Source organism: Octopus bimaculoides, chromosome 23 (assembly GCF_046866305.1).
Source record: "Octopus bimaculoides isolate indiv1 chromosome 23, ASM4686630v1, whole genome shotgun sequence".
Classification (NCBI taxonomy): domain Eukaryota; kingdom Metazoa; phylum Mollusca; class Cephalopoda; order Octopoda; family Octopodidae; genus Octopus; species Octopus bimaculoides.
This window is the reverse complement of record NC_142950.1, coordinates 34417026-34436340: the sequence shown is the minus strand read 5'-3', so window position 1 is coordinate 34436340 and position 19315 is coordinate 34417026. Positions and strand designations below refer to the sequence as shown.

Sequence of the window (19315 nt, the reverse complement as noted above, 5' to 3'; positions counted from 1 at the left end):
TATATATATATATATATATATATATATATATTGAAGTTTATATATTTATTCATAGTTGAGACTTCCTTCAGTTGCTATTCAGAACTTAGCATTTCTGCTTTTCCCCCTGTTAGTTTGTGAGAGAGAAAGAGAGAGACACACAGACACACACATATACACACATGAAAGAGAATAGGAGAAACATTGAAGGTATGGAGATGAGTACTTTGATGTGTGACTCATAAGGAAGGTCAGTGTATCCAGTGAAATAAATTTAGCTGAGTTCCTTTAACTGTCCATGAGTCTCTCGACTTTGTTTGACCTCCAAAAGATCGATGTTATTTCTTTTAAAAAGGTGGCCTTCAGACTGTTGCTTTATCTTATTCATATATAACTATGCTATCTCTCTCACTCTCTCTCTCTCTCTCTCTATATATATATATATATATATATATATATTTGTGTCTGTGTGTGTATGTGTATATATTTATATTGTATATATATATTTGTGTGTGTGTATATATATATATGTGTGTGTGTATATATATATATATATATATATACAGACATACAGACATACATGTACACTTGTGTGTGTGTATAAGTATGTTTGTATGACTGTATAATATTATGTAACCAAGGTTACAGAGAACCCTAGTGGGTAACATGGGTAATATTACTTTATTTTATGGCTCTGGAACTGGCGCTGCCAAAGAGAGCAGCTATAAAGCGCAATTCATATGGCAGGTGATTGTCATATACTCTGCGTCATGCGGGGACACGGAAGTCGCCTGAGGAGGGTCCATAAATCATAGGAAACAGCAAACCCCATATAAGGCAACAGAACAGGTAGACACTTAATAATATAATATACCTGCTGTATTTTTGAGTTTGTCAAAGGTGTGCTTTTTCTTAACTTTCATAACCTTCCTCAGACAACCCCCCCCACACACACACACACACACATATAAATATATATGAAAGCATGTGGCTTAATGGTTGGGGCGTTTGGCTCACAATCGTAAGAGAGTAAGTTCGATTCCAGAAGGTGCATTCTGCCCTTGAGCAAGACACTTTATTTTACGTTGCTCCAATCCACTCAACTGGCAAAAAAATAAACTGTACCTGTATTTCAAAGGGCCAGATTTGTCACATTCTGTGTCACGCTGAATCTCCTTGAGAACTACATTAAGGGTACGCATATCTATGGAGTACCCAACCACTTGCCCTTCAATTTCTTGAGCTGGCTGTTCCATTGATCGGATCAACTGAAACCCTCATCATCATAACTGATAAAGTGCCAGTTATATATACATATATATATGTTGTTGTTGCTGTTGGCACTCCGTCACTTACGACGTCGAGGGTTCCAGTTGATCCGATAACCGGAACAGCCTGCTCGTGAAATTAATGTGCAAGTGGCTGAGCACTCCACAGACATGTGTACCCTTAACGTAGTTCTCGGGGATATTCAGCGTGACACAGTGTGACAAGGCTGGCCCCTTTAAATTACAGGCATAACAGAAACAGGAAGTAAGAGTAAGAGAAAGTTGTGGTGAAAGAGTACAGCAGGATTCGCCACCATCCCCTGCCGGAGCCTCGTGGAGCTTTAGGTGTTTTCGCTCAATAAACACTCACAACGCCCGGTCTGGGAATCGAAACTGCAATCCTATGACCGCGAGTCCGCTGCCCTAACCACTGGGCCATTGTGCCTCCACCCAGTGAGGAGTATAGCCACCAGAAAATCCAGGAAAGTGGCCCTATGAGTCTATGTGACTCAGAAAGGATCTTTATCCTTTGTTTTTGTTTGTAACTGTGTTTGTCTGGATATTTATTTTTTGTACTTTTGTCTTTGGGGTTGGGTTTTGTCTTAATTACATTCATATAAAATCAGTGATTTTTGTGTTAGTTCAGCTGGAGGTACACACGTCTCTGGATAGCCACATCGTTAGTGGTAAATTGAGATAACTATCAGGTTTTTTCGCGATTAGGCAAAAAAGAGACTAATGTAGATATTAATAGATTGTCATCTGCTGGGATGACAATGAATAAATGTGATTTCTCAGGTAAATAAGCTGCTACGTAACTCTGTTTCTGAAAACAAAAACTCACTTGAGCATAAAGACTCATATCAATTTAGATCAGGTTAAAAATACTTCAGTTACTAAATGTCCTGACCTGATCTATTCATACATAAGAAATCGTTGGACATGTTCATGTATGAAGATGGTTTTATAGTCACTGGCTGTGAAGTATCTGCGTTAGTAGTTAAATGTCACAGGGCTACTGTCATCGATATCTTCCATTTAACTTGATTGTAATGCTTCTCACTAACTTCCATACGTTTTACATTAAACTGTTTTGCATTTTGCCCAGTATATATTCTTTTATTTGTCTCAGTCATTTGACCTGCGACCATGCTGGAGCACTGCCTTTAGTCGAACTAATCAAACCCTAGGCAAAACAAAATGGTTGAGAAACACCGCATTAAATGAAAGATGTGAAGACAGAAACCAACAGTGTCAATCTGGCATGAGGGAGGGCGTTTGGCTTGGCTGCCCGGCAGAAATGCAATGACTAGATTTAATTAATGGAATTACTTCATAGAAACAGATTAAAAGACGATAACTGTGTATAATCAAAGGCATGAAGGTGGAAATAAGAGTAGAGTGAAATAGATTAGAAGTCCCACGAGGTCGATGGGCAAAAGCTAGAGAGATGTATCCTAGGCAGAACATATTGATCTATGGTAAAACTGGTATGTTTTGAAGAATCAATGAATGGAGTTATAGCCTCCGTACTTTGGCAGTTCTAAAAGCAAAGTAGATTATGCTTTAAGACGGTGTTTTTCAACTATTGTTTCCCTACTGACCCCTTTGATTGCTATTTTACTCAGTTTACTGAGATGGACCCTCTGAGATGCTCAATGTTTAAAAAAATCATTTTACATTTTTATGATTAATTATTATTATGACCTCAATATGTGTGTGTGTGTGTGTGTGTATTTTTCCCTTGTTAACAATTAACATGGAAAAAATAGATAAATAGCCACATACAACTAGGATGACATTCCAAAGGCTTGAGCAGTTTGGATGGGAAACAAGGTCCCATCCACTGTATTCACCAGACATTGCCCCCCCCCCCCCCCCCATCTGATTATCATTTATTCTACAGTCTTCAAAATCATTTGGATGGGGAAAATATGAATCCTGTAAACAACGTCAGAACAGTACTGGGGGAGTATTTTTCATAATGGACAAGTGAATTTTGGAAGAGGACCTTGCAAGTCTACCAGATAGATGAGAGGGAATTGTAGAAAATGAGTATATGAGTATATTTTAGATTAAAAAAGAACTTTATCCTAATTTTGAAAAATAAAAGAAGTATAAAAAAAACCCACATTATTTATGGGATGACCCAATATATATATATATATATATATATATGCTGAGATCCCCTTCGGTCATGACTGACAATGGGATTGCACCTAGGAAGTTACCCTCTCAGGCACAAGTCTGGACAAGGTTGTTTTATGGAAGACCAGCAGTCGCCCATGCATACCGGCCTCCCCTCTCCACGCCACCAGTGTTATCCAAGGGAAAGGCAAAGGGGCCGATATAGCTTGGCACCTGTGACGTCGCAACTCATTTCTACAGCTGAGTGAACTGGAGCAATGTGAAATAAAGTGTCTTGCTCAAGAACACAACACGCAGTCCGGTCCGGGATTCGAACTCACAACCTCATGACCGTAACCTCAATGCTCTAACCACTGAGCCATGGGCATATATATATATATATATATATATATATATATATATATATATATATATATATATATATATATATATATATATATATATATATATATATATATATATATATATATATATATATATATATATATATATATATATATATATATATATATATATATATATATATATATATATAGTAAAAAAATTTCAACACCAGCAAGACTGTGCACTTTATTCAAAGTGGCCTAGCTGTGTTTGTGTGTGAATATATAGCCTAAGGCCTCATATGTGTATGTGTGTATATCTATGTATAGTCTACATACCTCTTTATTTCTTTATTTGTGTCCATCTACCTCTCTTTCTTCATAACATGTGCCTACCTGCTAACCTCTCTCTCTCTCTCATTCTTCTCTCTTTCTTTTCCTCTCTCTCTTTCTTCCCCCCTCTCTCTCTCATATATAGGTGCGTGTCTACCTACCTATCTATCTATCTCTCCCTCTCTTTCTCTATACACACACACACACACACACATGTATGTATACATGTCTACCTACCTATCTGTATATATATATATATCTATCACTCACTCTCTCTCTCTCTCTGCCTGCCTATCTATCTAGCTATCTACCTATATATCTACCTGTCTACATATTCATTTACCTACCTATTTCTCTATCTAACTACCTGTGTCTCTACTTATATACTCACCTGCCTGTTTGTCTGAAGTTGTTGACTGTTGAAATAAATGTCTCCACAAATAATTAATGTTTTCTCAATTAATCATAAACTCATTAAGCCAGAAAGTCACAAAGTCGGCTAGATTACTTCAATGGAGCCACATTGTGACGCCTTGGTTACTTTATACATTCACACACACACGCTCACACACATGCATGCGTACACACACACATTTATATATATATATGTGTATATATATACTCACTCACACACACACACACACACACACACATACATATATATATATATATATATATATATATATATGCATACACACAAAACCACATGTGTGTGTATGTATATAAATATATATATATGTATTTGTATTATATACAATTTAAGTGGACAATTACAAAGATTTCATTGACGTCATACTCTGTGACCTTAAACACTTTAGGTTAACACACACACACATCCACATTTATTAGTACACACTTGTGTGTGTATGTGTACGAGTGTGTGTGTGTACATACATATACTCATAAATATGCAAGCACACACATGAATACATACACTCATACATGTCCATACAAACCCATATGCTTATTTTGTACTTGGTGATAAGTGAATGGTTACAATGCCTTCCATCGTTTTCTTTTGTATCCTTGTCTTTGACCTCGAGTACAAACACATAGGCACACACACACACACACACACACACATGCATATACAGCTCTTGTACCATCATCAGCGTTTAACGTTCGTTTTCTATGCTGGCATGGGTTGGACAGTTTGACTGGGTACTGGCAAGCCAAGAGGCCGCACAAGGCTCCAATCTGATCTGGCAGAGTTTCTACAGCTGAATGCCCTTCCTAATGTCAACCACTCTGAGAGTGTAGTGGGTGCTTTTACGTGTCACCAGCACAGGAGCCAGTCAGGTGGGCCTGGCATCAGCCACGTTCGGATGGTACTTTTTACATACCACTTGTGCAGGAGCCAGTTGGGGCAAGGGGGCTGATATCAATCACGTTCGGATGTTGCTTTTTACGTGCCACCAACATGGGAGCCAGTCAGGTGGCACTGGCATCAGCCACAACTACAATTTCCATTTGATTTGATTTGATTTGATTTACTTGACTCAATGGGTCTCCTCAAGCACGGCATGTTGTCCGATGATCCAAAGATACTTTATGTAGACTGTGGGCTACCCTGGTTATAAATTTAGATTTGTGGCCATCATCGAAAGGATGAAAGGCAAAGTCAACCTCAGCAGAATTTGAACTGAGAATGTAAAGACAGACAAAATGCCGCTAAGCCTGAAAAACAGAGCAAAAACCCTTCTCCTTTTTTTTTTGTTTTTTGTTTTTACAGGTGCACACTCAGAATTGGTCCATTGACACTGGCCAGTCTTCCAACATTCACCCAACTTTCAACAAACTTGCTACAAGACAACACTGCCCTCTCCACCCTCAACTTCCTTTTCAAGTAAAACTTTGAAAAAGTTGATGAGGGCTTTGGCCAAAGAGGAAAGTGTCTGTCTTTAGCCCTTTCAAACGGGTCCACCATACTATCTCTTTTGTTATAAACAGGAGCAATAATAATAATTATTATTATGTTGTTATATTTGTAATTCAACCAAATCAGAAAAAATTCAATAATGGAAAAGTAATGCCTTAAATCTGTCCAAAAATGTCTCTATGCTCATTGGTTTTGGCCATGAAGTTTTTCAGGAGGATGTTCAAAGCATCTGCATTGACCCCTGTCAAAGAATTTGGGCAGGGCAGATGCACTTACATCCCCTGCACCCAAGCCTATGTTTCTGACTTCTACCACCATTTATATTTTTCAGTGACCCCTACTTGGTTAGTATTTACACGGCTGTTTGAAGTTGCTGGGGCAGGGTTTGGTATCCTGCTCATTGCCATCATGCTGATGTGGTTAGTGCTGCTGGGACCGATGAGGACCAAACATCTTGTAATTGCCAGAAAACTAGGGCTGGTCTCTTCCTTCTTGCAAATTATCACAGGTCAGTACATCTCTCTTTCTCATTTTTTCTCTCCATATATATATATGTGTGTGTGTGTGTGTGTGGAAACTCAGATCCAACCCAGGAAGTTCAAAGCATTTTCACTGCACTTACAAAATTTTAGGGGGTGCAAGTGCATCTTCTGCACCCCCTGTTCTCAAATCTATGTTAGCAGCAACTGTATGAGTAATACTCAAAGTTTGTATGAAATGGCTTAAAACTTTTTCTACCTCTGAGAAATATTGATGCCTGTTGTGGCCAAAGTCAGCCAAGTGAAATCGTAGTCATGACTGATACCAGAGCTGTCTGATTGGCACCTGTGCCAGTGGCACATAAAAAGCACCATTCACATGTTGGGCCTCATGGAGACAGTGACAGGTGACTGAGACCTTTGCTAATATACCATGCATGAGAAGACCTGTCAAACCAAGTGAGATCGTAGTCATGGCTGATGCCAGTGTCACCTCAGTGAAACCTATGCCAGTGGCACGTAAAAGCACCCACTACACTCTTGGAGTGGTTGGCATTAGGAAAGGCATCCACCCATCGAAACCATGCCAGATCAGATTGGAATCTGGTGCAGCTTGCCAGTCTTCAGTCAAACCATCCAACCCATGCCAGCATGAAAAACAGACATTAAATGATGATGATCAACATCAATTTTCCTGTAGAAGCTGTCGTTTCATGTCAGATGGAATGGATTTTTTTTCTACAGCCTTTGTCAATTTCAATTTTATTCCCAGTACCTTTGTCAATACCTAGGTATTTATACCCATTCATCAATACCTAGGTATTTATAGCTTTCACATGGCAACATACTAATACAATTCATGTGAATATTTTTCATTTATAAAACACTTTTCCCAAATGCTGCTCTCAAATATCAAATATTAACATTTCTTTTGATGAAATTTCATCTCTGTCTCCTGAAAATAATTTCAAATCAACTGTTTGCCAGTATGAAATCTTAAGATGGTCATTAGTCAAGGACTTCAGAGGAAAACTGATGTTTCTGTTGTGGTCTTTTGGCAGGGCTTTTACAGCTGGATGCCATTCCTAACACCAACCACTTTGCAGGTATATCAGCCGAAACATTGTGTTAACAACAAACAAGATGAGGACAAATATCCGTCAAATGTATATAATGTAAATAATGTACATTTTTATTTTATTTTATTAATTACAAGTTGTTTCACATAGATTCCCCCACATTCTCCACTTTCTACCTGTTTCACCTGCCTGTTCATCATTCACTCACCTGAATGAACTCAGAATGGCTGTTGCAGGCGTTTGGCTTTAAATAGACCACTAGTCTATAGTTGTCCGCCAAGTGGAGGTGGGGGCTTTCATTCCTGGCTGCAAGATTTATCTATGTAGTGGTTCATCAAAAGACATCAATAGAATAAATACCAGGCTTTAAAAAAATGTCCTGGGGGTTGATTTGTTCAGCTAAAGCCTTCAAGGACCAAGGATTTATTGTTCTTTTAACTATTGCAGTTCATCTTCATTTATTTTCTGGGTTTAGGTGGCAAGTTGGCAGAGACATTAGCACGCCAGGCGAGATGTTTAGCGGTATTTCATCTGCCTTTATGTTCTGAGTTCAAATTTTGCTGAGGTCGATTTTGCCTTTCATCCTTTCGGGGTCAATAAATTAAGTACTAGTTGCATATTGGGGTCGATCTAATCAACTGGCTCCCTCCACCAAAATTTCGGGCCTTGTGCCTAGAGTAGAAAAGGATATTTATTTTCTGGGGTTTTTGTTTTTTCTTTCCACTTAATTTTCCCAGTTCAGCTTTGAGACAAGTTTTACTCTGATAAATGTAGTGATCTGGTTTTTGCTGTCAATATCATTATGATGGGTGTGAGTAACCAGATTGAGCTGGTTTGAACTGGTAGAATATATTGGCTGGATTTGGTAAAGTATTGAGGATGGTAAGAAGTTTGTCAGGGGAAATTTGATTACTACAATAGTCAGGCTGATTACAGAAGATAAAGATTTACTTTTTTTGTTGAGTTAACAAATGAAAGCAAGGAGTGTTCATAAGACTTCAATGGTGATCTGACACCTGTTAGTAAATTGTAGTGGTTTTATGTGAAACTGTCAGCATTCATAACTACTAACAGTTCACTGAATTTCATTAAGTGGAATAAAGGTTCCATCCCAGTGCTCCTCAAACTAGGCCACTGTCCTTGTGGGTAAGAGCGAGAAGGAGTAGTAAAGGTGGTTAAATATATTGTCTTTTGTGTCATAAGGACAATGGTGTTTTTGTATGCTGCTGTGCATGCATGAATGAATGCATGTGTATGGTTGTTTGCTATTCAGTATATGTAGGTTGCACATGTCGGCTTACATTTCCAAGATTGCATATAATTTTGTCTCTAATTTATAAGTGTAAAAAAAAAAAATGTGCAAATGTTATATAATACAAAATGGGTGAAATAAGATACACACACTGACAGGAGAGAGAGAGTAACAGATTGACAGAGAGGTAGACATTGCTGAGCCACTAAGTTGCGAGGACATAAACATACTAACACCAGTTGTCAAGCAGTGACAAAGGATAAACACAGACGCACACAAATTGATATATATGTATGTTTATATATACACACACACACATACATATGATGGGCTTTTCCCAGTTTTCTTCTACCAAATCAACTCACAAGGCTTTGGTTGGCCCAAGGTGCTACAGTAGTGGGACTGAACCCAGAACCATGTGGTTAGGAAGCAAACTTCTTACTGCACAGCCATACCTGAATGAATAATTTAGATATTGATAGAAATAATATTATTTCTGTCTTAGGCCAAGGCCACAAATTTAGGAGTAAAAGACAATTAATTTAACCCTGGTACTTCACTGAAGGATAAAGAAGGAAGTTGACCTTGGCAGGATTTGAACTCAGTAGCTAAAGTAATGTAACAGCTACTCTATCCCACAAGCCATTTAGACTTGTATCGTTATATTTCTCCCATTCCACTGCCCTTGTTACTGCTCTGTTTCATTATTTATTGATAAATTATAGATACATATTGATGTTTATTGATACACTAACACACGTTTTATGCTTGGTTAACTCTCTTGAGTCAGTAACAGCTTTTTTCATTAGTATACAATGATTTTAATTGTTACCTAGCAACCATTATTGTCTATTGAGATATTTGATGCCTCACTTCTGCAACATCGTTATATCTTTTCTAACACTGAAAATTTAAAAGACAGGAAAAAAAATTTGTTATTGCTTTATAAAGTTTGTCTGCAGACAAAGAAAAGGCTTGGGGGAAGAACTGCCATGAAATGTCCATGGTTTTTCTCTCAATTTCCAAATATACTTAGAAATTACTGTGGTGTTTCCCAGTTGGCAATGATTGAATTAGTTATTAAGCTAGTGCAGGAAACTTCTGAAAGCGTGTTCTGCAAGCCCTCTGTAATTTGCAGATGTGTTTCTGTTGGTGGGGAAAGACATCAGCACAGTATGCAATGCTTTTCTCTTGGTGTTACTCTTTAGGAGATGACATTCTTATTTATTTAACAGTTGCATGCCAGCACCATTTGTTTGCAATATTTTGCATTGTGCTTCATAATGACACAAAACATCTTTTCCACATAGCTGCAGTTCATTTTAATGTTGTTTTTGTTGAGCACTTTAGTGGAATGTTTTGTAACACATATGTTGTAAGGTGGGTTATATCATATAACATTTTTGTTGCCTGTGTTTTTAGGGTAGTTGGTAGATAGTGTTGGTGAAACCGTTATTCTTGTCAGTTGCTTGATAGCATGTCTTGTTGAAAGTTGTTTTGTCAGAAAATAATGCATTTAACCTCTCAATACTTATTAAACATTCACCGTGTATACTGCATAGTAGTTTTCTGGCGCAATACCAATTCTGTCATCCACAACAAGAACAACATTGTTAATAATAATGGTTTCAAATTTTGGCACAAAACCAGCAGTTTTAGAGGGGAGGGGAGGTTAGTCAATTACATTGACCCCGGAACTTAATAATAATAATAATAATAAATGCCCTGATGCAGTACCAGGCAGTGGCTCTCATGGCTTCTCATCTTAACTAATTAGAAGTATTATCATGTACATTGTTTTGTCTTGGTGTAAAAGATGGGCTACAGCAAATATATTCTGCTCAATACCACAGATTTGCTTGTCAGTTGTTTGACTTTAGCCAGTTGAGCATGTCCCAAACACAGACACAAAGACACACACATATATATATATATATAAAGAAGTATTAGTTACAGAACAAGAGACAAAAAGTATTCATGTTGTATGTATATATATATATATATATATATATATATATATATATATGTCAAAAATAATTATTGTTTCTTTCAAAAGAGACAAAGAGTTAATAGGACTAAAAAAAAAGAAGGTGCTCAAATAAATGAGGCAATGATAATTAAACATTGGTCATAGAACAAACATTAAAATGAGTTAATGACTTTATATACGGTAGAAAAATTACTATTTGTAAATCTCACAAGACATATTCAGCAACAGTACACTTGCGTATTCTAGACCGCGAGCTCTTTGTTTTTACCATCTGCCCACTGCCATTATCTGAATTCCGATATTTGTTCCTATATATATATATGCCTAGTCGAAGACTTAACTTGATTGCATTCTAAGTTAATTGAAAGCAAAGGCAGTCTTTCTCAACAGAAATATGGTAAGAAAAGGGTTAAATGTAGGTTATGAGTGCAGGAAAATTTGGCTGTTATTTCTAGCAAATCAAGCGACCATGTGGAGGCTTACCTAATGTCAAGTAGATATAAAGGTGTACTGCTTCTGCTGTGTGTGTGTGTGTGTGTGTGTGTATGTGTGTGTGTGTGTGTGCATCTTGCTAATGACATTTTCCACCATCTTATATTAGAACTGTTGACCTAAATGTTACTTTTACTAAATATTTAATAACTACAACAACAACAACACTAGTTCGACTTCTACCTGTATGTTTACTGCTACCAACCAACCAACCAACCAACCAGCACCTACCACCAGCACCTCTACTATCACCACCACAACTACCACTACCATTATCACCAACATCATCATGACCATCACTACTGGCGCCGCCACCACAATCATCACCAACTACACTGACAATGAGCCAGTAAGAGAGCTTCCATGTGGCAGCTCAGTCTACAAGAAATTGGACACATTAGAATGTGTAGTCCTAGATATGCATAAGACAGGAGTGTCTTGAAATAGTTTTCATCATAGACCTGTTTGATAGAGACTGACCTGGGGCTAAACAACTTCTACATTGTGTGTGTGTGTGTGTATACATGTGTGTATATATATATATATATATATATATATACATATATACATAGAAGAGGTGGACTGCTTTTGTTGGTGAGGGCTGAAGTGATTTGATGAAAGCTTGTTAAACCAGAAAATGACTGCCAACCGGTGAAATAGTAAGTTTGATATATATATAATGGAAACACATTTCAAATGTGTCCTATCACAAATCTAGTTTATGTTGGGTGTGAATGTGGCACAGTAAGAGGACACAAAGAGATTATGAAAGGATCCATGATGCGCCAGCAGGGGGTGGGGGTGAGAGAAGACATGTTTGTTGAATAGTGTTTTTAGTTTGACATCCAGAGCTGAAGAAACTGGGTTATAAACAAACCATCCTCATCATCACCATTGTTTAATGTCCACTTTTCCATGCTCTCGCCAACCCTCACCTGTTTCTAAGTAAGGCAGTGTTTCTCCATGGCCAGATATGTTTTTGTGGAAGACTGGAAACAAACGACACTGCTTGCATGATGGTGGCATTTGTTTACAACAGTCACATAGAATCAAAGCAAAGAGACAGTAACACACACACACATATATATATATAATGTGTGTAAATATGCAGAAGGGTGGCTGTATGCTAAGGCAATTGCTTCCCAACCACATAATTCCAGGTTCAATCCCACTGTGTAACACCTTGGGCAAGTGTCTTCTACTATAGCCTCAGGCCGACCAAAGCCTTGCAAGTGATTCAGGCACTTATTGCAGTGGTCCTTCAGTTTTTCTAAGCCTTATAAAGGACCTTGGAAGGTTGGGCATCCAACCAGCCTTTCATGATACCCTTAAAGCCAAGAACATTTCAGCACCCTGTCATCGACGTACTTTCAGTGTACACCTGTAGGTCAGCAGACACAACTAGGAGATAGACAGGTACAACATGGATTTTCCAGAATCTTTAATTCCAAAGCTTCTCCATATTTCTGATTTTCCCAAACCAGGAGTGTTCACCTCTGTCCACTGGAGTCTGGACAGCTCCTGCCAAACTGTCCAACCCATACCAGCACAGAAAAACGGATGTTAATGGACAATGGATAATGATGAATGTAAATGTCCTTTAATATCTCCTTATATGTCACTCATTATTATGAGTAGTGGTAGTAGTAGTAGTAGTAGTAGTAGTAGTAGTAGTAGTAGTAGTAGTAGTAGTAACAATGATAATCCTGTCTTTATTCAGGAGTGCAACAAAAATATTTGCATATTGTTTTAAATGTTATAACAAACTATTGTGTGTGTGTGTGTGTGTGTGTGTGTGTGTGTGTGTGTGTGTGTGTGTGTAGCATGTAAGTATGCAACTTTAATGGGAAACTATAAAATAAATATTCTATTTGACAGCAATGACAAATGATTATAAGTTTGTGATATCTATATATATATGTGTGTGTGTGTGTGTGTGTGTGAGTGATTAATGCTAGATGTAGCAGAACGATGATGATGATTATTATTATTATCATCAATATTATTATTATTATGATTTATACCTGGCGGACATGTCTTTATCACTCAGGTGAAAAAAAAAAACCTGTATCACCTCATCCCCCCCCCGTCCCACCTCAATCTCTGTGGTTTCAAAAAGTAGGTCAGCACCACGTCAGGTCACACTCTTCACCACAGCTGAAGGTGACTGGTATAAGTTAGTCAAACACTCAACAGCAGAGAAAATGCCTTGTGGTAATTGTTCATTGACTGTCCTTTTTGATTCTTGATAAAATAAGTCTGGTCAACCAGGACTGACCTGGGGTTAAACGAAAAACAACAGCAATGATCGTATGGTTACAGGTGTATGGTTATATATAAGTAATGAAAGAAAAGAAACTAATTGATGAGTTAGGATTAAGAGGAATTGCTTCAGGGAGGCTCTAAGGTGGTACTCTATTGCCTTAACTCCCTCGTACATTGGAGAGTACATTGTGGTACTCAATTGTCCTGATTCTCTTCCACACCGTACAGTATAGTCAGGTTGATTTTATCAGTTGACTAAAAGACCGCTCTTTCAAATATTTCAAACTTACATCATCATCATCATCATCATCATCATCATCATCACTTTAATGTCCACTTTTCCATGCTTGCATGGGTGAGAGGGAATTTAGGGTAGATTTTCTAGTTCTGGGGTAGATTTTCTACATTTCAAAGAAACCCTTAACCCTTTAACCTTTAAACCAGCCACATCCAGCCAAAATAATCCACCTGTTTTATCTTCAAACTGGCCAGATCTGGCCTCTCACACCCACCCGACAATATAATGCTAACATAAGCAATCACACCATCGAAATCTCAAAGTTACAAGATTAGGCATGATTAATTGATACCAATGTGAATAAATAAGAATTACATTTGACTGAGTAAGCTGAATGCTAAACGGTTAATTCCTGTCAACATCAATTTTGCCCTTCACTGCCCCCACCACCACCTTGATGGGGAGGGAGATAAAATAGAGTACCAGTCTAGTACTGGCGGAGGGCAGTCAATGTATCCAACTAATCTCTTTCCATTCTTTCTACAAAAATCAACATTCTTTAATTGAAAATATTTAATTCTATTCTAATCTATTTTCCTTTTTTTCCTTTTTTAACAGCCATATTCATAAACATAGGAATCCTAATATTGGTAATAAAGACTTCACCAAGCAGCATCCTTACTGGAACATTTCTCTGTGGTCTCAGCTTCATCTTGTTCTGTATCGGTGGCGCCTTGTCTTACCACTGTGTCAAACGAATGCCAACATCTGGTCAGGACAACCGAACAAACAACCATGACCCAAGTGTATCCGTTATATCACCACCGCCCTACTGCGACCCGCCACCTTCATACGAGGAAATCATGGGAGCCCACTACATGGCCGATAACCCAGCCATGGTGGTCGATGCCAATATGAGTCCAGAATTTAACAAACAGCTTGAAGCCAACGGTGAATTTCCATCATCGAGCGAATAAAGACAAGAAGAGATATGTGTGCAAAAATGAATACATGTGTGCCTCCATGTACATCCATGTGCATATTAGTATCTATACATAATATATATACCCACACATACACGTGTGTATGTGAGCACATAGATGCTTATATGAACATATACACATGATTTCATATATATATATATATATATATATATATATATATATATACATATACATACATATACACACATATACACACACATCCCCACGCACCTATGTGCACACAATATCAACAAAAAAACTCTTGACAAACATGAGACCCTCTATGTGTTTGCACAAACTCCTAGAAACAGTAACTAATCTTCCTCGTATCAAACCATATCATCTGGAAAAAAGAAAATTGATAACCAAAAAAAACAAAACAGGGTGGTCATAGCTGGAATGCTTTTCATCATACATCTGATTGATCTAAGCTGATAGATCAAACAGCAACAACAGACTATGATAATATAATAATAATTATTATTATTATTATCAAAAACAAAAAAAATAAGCAATCATTGAACTGCATCTTGAAGAAAGAGAGTAACACAAAAGACCAAGTCTTCAGTTGTGCAACAGCAATGATTGCATGCACACATACACATATATATACACATACTAATATATATATATAGCCAGACAGACATACACACAGTGATGGAAAAATGTTAGTAATTGAAGTACTCAATATTCACAGAGCTGTGTAGAGAGATATATTAACAGTGTAACAAATGCCAATACCTAAGTGTAAGAATCACTCCAGTATGTTCACTGACAAAACCACAGGAACAATTTGCTGTTTACATATATATATATATATAATATACATACATACTCACATACATGTATGTGTGTATTCATTTATATATATATATATATATATATATATATATTTAAGGATCCAAATTGAGGGAGTGGAGCAGGTAAAATCCAGGCTACATATGTTTCCTAGCTAGCAGATCCTCTGATGTAATAATTACTCAATGAGGGGTACTCCACTAGCTAATCATCAGGCCAGAGATACTTTAATTATAAGAAAGTTACATTGTTGTTGTTACATTATATCCTCAATGAGTTTAACTTGGGATTCCTTAACGACAGCGTAACCTTCATACAATTAAGGTATCTTCAACCTGATGAGTAGCTAGCTCATTAAGTAATGCTTACATCAGAGGATCTGCTAGCTAGGAAACATATGTAGTCTAGATTTTACCTGCTCCACTCCCTCAATTTGGATCCTTATTTGCATTGATAGCAACTAAAGTTGCTAACGGTGAGCTATAAAAAATTTTTTCAGCTTATCAGACTTTAACATGGGAAAAACTATCGACACCAGTAAATTTCTATTGTTCCTGAACATTGTTTTATTACACCTACCACAGACTGCTCGAAGCTTACAAACTTCCTACACTTCGACCCTTGGATCTTATAATTAAACACACACACATAGATATATACATGTATATACACACACACACGTGTGTGTGTGTATATATATATATATATATATATATATATATATATATATATATATATATATACACACACACACACATACACAAACATACATATATTATGTAGTATGTAGTCGTTGGTTATGGCTGGTGAGAAAGTTACCTTTGGTTTCACATCTAGTCTTGCACTTGGCAATACAGGCAACTCATCAGACCCTGCTGGCCACATATACACTCACATGCATACAAACAATGTGTACAAGCAAAAGACTCATTATATTCTACAGTGCTTCTATTTTTACTTAAACAGTGAATGATTCAGCCCTGCATGACTTAAACACACACACACACACACACATATAACATGTCTGTAGTCAATCAGTTAAATTTGACGAAACACTGATAGACCAGACATACCTCATATGGGGCATGTCTACTTTTAAGCAATGCAATTCAATGACTGCTTGGTAATATATATATATAATAATTAAGAGAATGAGATAAAAAAAACCCAAGGCTGTGAATAGTTTTCAGAACATATATAAAGAGGTCTTATAAAGGTTCTGAAAACTATTCACAGCCTTGAATTTTTTTATCTCATTCTGTTAATTATTATATATATGCATGCTAATACACGACCCACGTTGGACTCTTCATTCACATCATTATCGAACCTGGAGCTTAACTATGGTCTGTCCATAGCACTTACTCAGTGTTACCTGACACCTTTGGGTCTTCTTGACACCATTACCCCTCATAACTTATATATATATATATATATATATATATATATATATATATATATATATATATATATATCAGTCAAATCGTCCAACCCATGCTAGCATGGAAAGCGTACGTTAAACGATGATGATGATGATATATATGCATACATGATTAAGGATAAAATCAATCAATGATCTTGTCAGTGGCCAGCATGTAATAAAAACCACATAGGTAAAAATTAACATAGATACAATTAAGGGTACTTGTGCTAATGGAGTATAATTTGGAGTGGTTTTTTGAGTCATTTGACATCTATCTCTAGCATGTAGGTGCTGTTTCTCAGTACCCTTAATTATAATTATATCTATATAATTATATAATTTGAAAACCCAAGAAGAGATTGGGGATTTATTCACGTCCAAAACTTTTTTATTAAAGAGTTTTCTACAGCAAATGTAACAATATATATATATATATATATATATATATATATATATATATATATATATATATATATATATATATGTATGTGTGTTTGTAAGCATTTATATATATATAACATACAAATATATTTTTGAATTTGGTCACAAAAGTGGATATTACTACATTCCAAGATTTACATATGTTTATATGTGTACAGTGTGTGTGTGTGTGTGTGTGTGTGTGTGTGTGTGTATATGTGTGTATCGTCCAACCCATGCTAGCATGAAAAGCGGATGTTAAACGACGATGATGATGATGTATGTATGTATATATAATCTCCCTTGTCCTTTTTGATTGTTCATTGTATTTACGTTATGTAAATATACATACGTATGTATTCTTCGGTATTGTTCGGCTATTCTTCATTGAATTTACATTGTGTAAATATACAAGCACACACATACACATATATATGTATGTATGTTTGTATGAGTAATATATATATATATATATATATATATATATATATTGCACATTTTGCATAAATACAATGAACAGTAAAGAAGACAGCACAGAGGGAAGGAATTTTAACAAATACAGTGTTAGCTTAACACGTTCATGGCAACAGAAAATATTTACACACACACATACACGTACACAAAAACATATATCCACATACATCTATGCATTCCCATACACACATGCTCATGCAAATGTACTGTACTTCAGTCCTGCTATAATAGGGGTTATATATTATTCACTATGAACATTGTCTGTACACATCTTTCGGGATCTTTGAGTAATTAAAAGGCTCATTGCCTGTCCCTTTTGTTAAAAAAGGGAAAGCATTGGTTATGGTAGTAGTTTTTGAGTCACTTATACGGTTATAGAGCATGGGCCAAAAGTCACGCAACACCCTGGAATTGTCAAAGACATGCTTCATTTTTTTTTTTTTTTTGAAATTGAATAACATAAATAAAATAGTGATGAATACACACGTACTTATAAATGATGAACAAAATTAATAATAATAATAATAATAATAATAACAATAATATAAATAAAATGTTTTGGTGCATGACTTTTGGCCCATCCTATATATATCTACACAACAATGTATGTGTCTTTGTACATCATAGTATATGCCTGTGTATATATTTACACGCACACACAAACACGCATATATATATATATATATATATATATATATATATATATATATATATATATATATATATATATACATATATATATATACATATATATATATATATATATAAATATATATATATATATGTATGTATGTATGTATGTATGTATTTTAAATACATACAATAATAGTGTTCATAGTTTCTCCTGTATTATGATTTCATGCTAGCATCCAGAAATTTCGACACAGTGATCCTCAGAGAACCTTTGCAGTACTTGGAGAAGTACTTCACACCCACACACACACACACACACACACACACATTTTTATATCTAATTATATAGCATACATTTTTGATACATATAATATGTGTATATATATATATATATATATAAAACATATATATATATTATAATATAGATATATGTGTTATATATTCCACAGCGCAAGTTTTGTATGTTTTTTGTAATTTTCAAAATATTTTTTTAAAAAAAAGGATTATATATGTTATATCTTTTCATTTTTGTTTTTCAAATGAAATCATTTTCAACTGGTTCCAACACAAATCCAGTTTGATTAATTAATATGAATATGTAAATATTTTTATAAATGTTATTAAAAAAAAATTGTTTTATTTCTCTTTATTTTCTTTTTTTTTTAACTTTTCAACTTCTTCATCCATCAACCTCTCACTCTCTTTTCCAACATCTTTTGCTACCTCCTCAAATATCATAAGTATCTCTCTCTCTCTCTCTCCCTCTCTCTTCATAATGACCACCACTATGACTACTGTGTAGCCAGATCTGTTGAAGACTTAAATTCGTGTATCACTTACCAGTGGTTCCTCATTTGCA

At 36.0% G+C, this 19315-nt stretch overlaps 1 protein-coding gene across 1 annotated transcript in view; it reads left to right on the top strand.

The window, feature by feature from the left end:
- Positions 1-19097, top strand: part of LOC106875491 (uncharacterized) — a 38327-nt gene extending 19230 nt beyond the window's left edge. The window contains exons 3-4 of the mRNA XM_014923661.3: positions 6262-6438; positions 14344-19097. Coding sequence (XP_014779147.1) covers positions 6262-6438; positions 14344-14702 — 536 coding nt within the window. The 3' untranslated portion in view covers positions 14703-19097. The remainder of the gene's footprint in view (positions 1-6261; positions 6439-14343) is intronic.
- Positions 19098-19315: the final 218 nt, after the last annotated feature.